This window comes from Chenopodium quinoa, unplaced genomic scaffold (assembly GCF_001683475.1).
Source record: "Chenopodium quinoa cultivar QQ74 unplaced genomic scaffold, ASM168347v1, whole genome shotgun sequence".
Lineage (NCBI taxonomy): Eukaryota > Viridiplantae > Streptophyta > Magnoliopsida > Caryophyllales > Amaranthaceae > Chenopodium > Chenopodium quinoa.
In genome coordinates, this window is record NW_018743575.1 from 827,829 (window position 1) to 833,603 (window position 5,775).

At 31.9% G+C, this 5,775-nt stretch overlaps 1 protein-coding gene across 3 annotated transcripts; it reads right to left on the reverse strand.

Moving 5' to 3' along the window:
• Positions 1-700: 700 nt before the first annotated feature.
• On the reverse strand, positions 701-4,970 carry LOC110682675 (homeobox-DDT domain protein RLT3-like). Of its 3 annotated transcripts, none has more exons than XM_021859008.1 (6): positions 4,552-4,970; positions 4,013-4,084; positions 2,418-2,518; positions 1,931-2,017; positions 1,513-1,653; positions 701-959 (listed from the first exon to the last, which is right to left on the reverse strand). In XM_021859008.1, the coding sequence occupies exons 2-6, from the start codon at positions 4,020-4,022 to the stop codon at positions 912-914; spliced, it is 387 nt and encodes a 128-aa protein (XP_021714700.1). In that variant the 5' UTR covers positions 4,023-4,084; positions 4,552-4,970; the 3' UTR covers positions 701-911. The 3 variants fall into 3 exon arrangements, with proteins under 3 accessions (XP_021714700.1, XP_021714701.1, XP_021714699.1); XM_021859007.1 differs by having other exon boundaries at positions 702-959; positions 4,013-4,102; XM_021859009.1 differs by lacking the exon at positions 4,013-4,084.
• Positions 4,971-5,775: the final 805 nt, after the last annotated feature.

Genomic DNA, 5,775 nt, shown 5'->3' on the forward strand with positions numbered 1-5,775 from the left:
ATATTCATTTTTCCTTTCTCTTTTACAGAAAGTTAATAGGAAGGTTTTTAGGTGTAAGCTAGCATTAGAATTGGTGCTTCACCCTAATAACCCCTATGTTGATGCTATTCGAATGGATTGTGTAAGTTTTTGTCAAAAGAAAAAACAACTTCTTGCAGCACAAAATTAGGAAGAAAGAGGAAGAAGCTTATTATGCTGAGCTGAAAATTAGGAAGCCAGATTAATTAGAAAGAGAAGCAAGGGCTTTCTCTTCTAAACTTACTTTATAGAAAAAAGAAGAATCAAAGCCAGATGAAAATTTGTGATTATAAGTTTTTATATATCACTACTACATTTTTTATCTATTGCAACCCCCAAATCCTTTGCATTAGGCGTCAAAATCCGTGGCATTAGGCCTAATGCAACGGCCATGTACCGTGGCATCTGCTGGCGTTACAATAGGTCTAATGCAACGGCATATGACACCTAATGCCACGGCATCAATGATCCGTGGCATTAGATCAATACCTAATGCAACGGCAACATTATTGCCGTGGCATTAGCTATAATACCTAATGCCACGGTTTCCTATACCTAATGCCACTATGTATATACCCTAATGCCACGGTTCCCTATACCTTATGCCACACAAGCATATACCCTAATGCCACGGTTTACAATAATAATAATAATAATAATAATAATAATAATACAATTAAAATCAGAATTTAAAAAAAAAAAAAAATTGATTAGAATTTTATTAATATAAATTCAAAGTTTGTACATTGTTATCTATAAGGAAAAATACAAAGTAAATTATCACTAGTTAAACTAAAAAAAACAATTAAAAGTTAAAACTAAATCATTTTGTCCGCCAAACAATATTTTCGGCAATTCTTTGGACCGCATTATCATTTCTTTCTCCTGCTTCTTCAATTTCTCGTAGAGTAATTCATGAAATCCATACTTGGACATGTGATCTGTTTCATGGGAAAAAAAAAACATATATATCCAAAAACATCAGTTCATGAAAGCATAGATGCTTGTAATGCATAATATAAAAAAGAGATATCACATTTGATAAACACATACATCTGAGCCACAACTCCTGGAAATCAAACCTTGAAAAACAAATATAGATAGTGACTACACAACTTAGAACCCTTAGGCTATGCAAGATTTATGCTAAATAGAATTAATCATATACAACATCAGCATCACTTTGTAGTTGAAGAGAAATTAGTAAAGTGAATTCAAAAACTATCTGGTAGAAGAGATAGTTAGATTTAATTATATCCTTTTCAGTTCTAGATCACTCACTTATATCCAGAGCCTAAAGGCTAGCAAAAATACCAAGAAAACTGCCTCGTCATTTCTTGCCCCACAATAATTGGGCCAATCTGAAAAAATGGGGAAGAAAACAACAGCCTAAACTAATAAAATGCATTATTTCAACACTAAAGACATAGCAATAGCGTATTAGAGCAACACAAATTCATCTCGTTTGCCAAGGAACAACACAAAGCCACAAACCTTGGTAAGGCATCCTTTACTTTGGTTACCATCTCTTGATCCAAATCCAGCAGCAATCAGGACTTGTCGCAATATTTCAGTCCATGTCAAAGGATTCAGAGATGTCTTCCAAAAGTTCACAACAGAATCCTGTGTCTCAGTCTGCCACATTAAAAATTTACAATTACTTAAGCTATTTTTCTGAGCAGCAAAAATACAAAAACATGATACAGATTACATCATGCTGGAATAGCATCCCTTCCAAAAGCTAGTAATGAGGAATCCTGAAAGCCAATTAGAAGGGGTCAAAATTTATCTTTTCATATCTCAACTTATTATTGAGATGCAAGATGTGACATGCTACAAAAGTCAAAGAAACAGTGGAGCAGTCTAATTGGTAATAGTCAAATTTTGCAGCAAGGAAAACAAAGTAACTCACCTTATCATGAAATGCCTTTGCAAAATCATCAAGGGTAAATGGATAAAGATCTAGTATTACAGCATAAGTATACAGAAAGTGAAGAGCCTGTTCACAAATATAATATTCATCAATATAAAGTTCAAGACATCTGAAACAAATCAAGTACAAAGATCAGAACCCCAGCAAAGATCTCAACATATTCCTTAATAATGCTTATATTCATTAAGATAGCTAAACAAACATCAATGTAAACATAAAGTGTCTATAAGCATTGTAAATGCATAACAGCAACATATGGAAGCTCACTTGGCACTTTAAAATCATAACACCTAATACCATAGAAAATACTAAATAATATCTAAACAAATAAATTATACCTTTAAGGATCTTTACTGTCACTTAATAACAAACAAAACTATTATATTCAGAATATTATCAATTCGTTTCATTGTTGGATGTATGCATCTATATCTTAAATTCGGAAAGAACAATCATATTAATATACCTTAAAAAGTTTCTTCTCAAGCTCCAAGGAAGAGTTCCAAGGTTGCATATGGAACGGCTTTCTCATTCTAACAGATTCAGGGGGGAACTTAGGCAGAAGACCTGTTTACAACAAAGCATTGGTAGTCTGTAATGGAAAGAAAATAGTAGTTTTTTATAAACACTCAATCATCTAAAAAATTGATTCACACTTGAGCTAATAACAGAGAATAAGAGTACTTACTAGACGCATGATCGAAATAATTGGGATTACATAGACATAGAATAAAACTAAATCAGAATTTTGAAGGGAAGAATTAAGATATAATACCTACAAGGCCATTCGATATCTCTGCCATCTTTCAGTTTTTGGTTTTAGGATATTAAGTCATTTGATATATGTTCATATATGTTGAACAATAAACTTAAAATTAGTTAGATTAATCGAGTCAGCTTTGAAAACTAACAAAAATCAGGAAACTTTTGGTTTTCATAATCTCTTTTAATCTTATTCAGTTTCAAAGAAACTGATATTTCACAATGAAATGAACAGGCTCTAAGTTATCGATTATAATTTTTTATAACAAATGAAATTGAAGTTCATGTTGGGACGCCACAAAATGGTAATTGTGAACTTTAAAGCTCTATAAGAGGCAGAGTAAGCAAATAGTTGCCATTTTTTAGGGAAAAGAATTAACAAACCTTTGCAAAGAAAACAGCCATTATTTCCAGTCTTTTTTTTTTTTTAAATTCTGATTTTAATTTACTAGCACTAATGTTCAACTCTCCATGAATATGTAATTCAAAGTAAACATACTTTGTGAATGTAAACTATGTTTACTTATTCTTAATAATTGCTATACATAAAACACCACCAGCAATGTGATTTTCTGTATGCATATTGACTTCAATTCATTATTCACATTATCAAAAATGAAAAAAACGAAAGAAAACACACATTCATGGGCAATACCCTCCCCACTAAAAAAATCGACCGAAGAAATTACCTACACCACCACTCAAAAACAGACTTCCTACATTCAAGATACTCAACAGCATTTTGAGATATACGTGATTACGAGGCAACCGCCTTACATTCATGATACTCCACAACGTTTCTAGAATCAAATATACAACCAAGGTAGAAAAGGCAAATCGCCACTGAAAAAACATATTGCTTTAGGAAACAAATTCATACACAACAGTATATATATATATATACTGCAGTCAACGTATTTACAAAAGTACCACAAAGTTCTTACCCAAACAACAACAAAACTCAAACCCCAATCACATAAATAAAATAATTTAATTTTTTTTTTCAAAGATAAAGGGTTGTAGTATTAGTATACTTCATATAGTACTATCAATTCATAAATACTACGATAAATGTAGTGTATGAGAAAACTAGTCTGGAAAGACTTTGCAGTTGTATGAAATGCATATATGACATTACTGAATAAGCAAGAATGTTGCATTCACTCTAACTGCAGATACAGGGGTTTTGGGGGTTATGGCTCAGCACAAATGACTTTAACTTGTTCAAAAACCTTGAAGAAAGATGTCAGCAAGTACAATGAATTACAGCATTATAGCATACAAACATTGGAAACTCACCTTCCAACATAAAAACAGCATCATATTGTCCACGATTAGCAATTATGCATTGTCTTCGCAGAGTTGGAAGAACTTCAAATGCAGGAGGCTCTGAAAATATTAGATCAGAGATCCATCCAAGAGATCTATTGAGCTAATTTGACATTAAAAAATTTCATACCCAATATATGCTCCATGCAAAAACAGAATATTGATAAAGCCCTAACAAAGCATATACGCATAATTTTTAACACAAAATTTCAGTAACAGTCACATAAATGTAAAATAACCCGATTAAAATTTATCAGATTTAAGTGAATTATAATCATATTTTACAAGTGAATGAACACAAATCAGATTCTACAAGTAAATGGACACAAATCAAATACTACAACCAAAGCAAACAAGAAAAAGCAAATTAATATAAATCAAAAAAACCCTAATTCGTCAATGAAGGTGGGTTATGGAGTGGTTCCGTGGTGGAACCCTAACCCTAACACCACCGTGCAACAACAAAAATTTTAATTAAGCAATCTCAAAAACAAAACTATGCCGTATACCTTAAACAGCAATTCGAGCAATCAACCACAAGGCAGGAACATGCAAGATGAAAATGGGATTTGTCGGAACCGCCTGAAATTCGCAGCCACCGCCTGAAACTCGCAACCACCGCCTGAAGTTCAAGCAATCAGCCACCGCTTGAGTGTCGCCTTCAATTCGTCTACTTGCTCAGATTTCTTTGTTTAATTTACCTCTCAGAAATTTTTCAATAATTTTCCTATAGTAATTTAGGGTTTCAAAAATGGAGAATTGGGGGAAAATGGGTGTAGTGCCAAGATGTGAGAAAAAGGGTTTAGTTCAGAGAAGCGAGTGAAGCAGCTTTGGGGTTTTAAATTTTTGGGGTAAAAGCAGAGGGAAGTCACAAAAATTTCGGCGCCATCTAATTTTTCATTACATACCGTGCATTAGCTTTGTTGATTGTTGAAATAGGTAGGCTAACGCAACGGTTATTTAGAGCCGTTGTATTAGCTCTTCCTTTTAGAATATTAGAGCTGAATCCGTTGCATTAGCCTATGGTATTACAACGGTAATAAAACGACCGTTGCAATAGCCTTATTTTAGCCGTGGCATTAGGTCAAAAATGTAGTAGTATATATATATATGTGTGTGTGTGTATATATATATATATATATACATAGATATATATATATTTTATGTTTTACAATTCTATTATAGGTTTTTTTATATACTTATATGTAATATATAGATATATACGTGGATATATATTTTAATTTGTAATTATATCATATATTTTATACATGGAGGATACGTTTAATTTTGTCTGAGGATATTATTTACTTAAAAGATGATATGATTGTTTTGTAATATAGGGTCATATTCTACTTTTTGGTTGAGGATTTTTTCTTAACTAAGGGATTACATATCCGTTTGAGAATATAATTTATTTGTTTGAGGGTGTCTAACTGATTTAAGAGTCAATTAATAACTAATAAGATTGATTTTAAGGGGATTTTAGTAAAGCGATATAGGATATGTTTTATTAATTCATGATATTATATATCCCTTAGAGGATATCATTTATACATGAGTGATTTAAGAGGATATGTTTCATATGGACTTATGATATCAAATATACAATACATGATATGTTTCATATGGCCTTATGATATCAAAAATACGATATAGGATATGTTTCTTCTAGACTTATGATATTACGATACAGGATATGTAATTGATGACTGTTGATATATTTTGTAGTATAT

What these genes read in the sequence shown, in the direction of transcription:
- LOC110682675 (XM_021859008.1), bottom strand. An exon ending in TTGAGAAGAAACTTTTTAAG is followed by an intron (nt 2,018 to 2,417) that starts GTATATTAATAT and finishes ATTTGTGAACAG; the next exon opens with GCTCTTCACTTTCTGTATAC. An exon ending in GTAAAGGATGCCTTACCAAG is followed by an intron (nt 960 to 1,512) that starts GTTTGTGGCTTT and finishes CCCATGAAACAG; the next exon opens with ATCACATGTCCAAGTATGGA.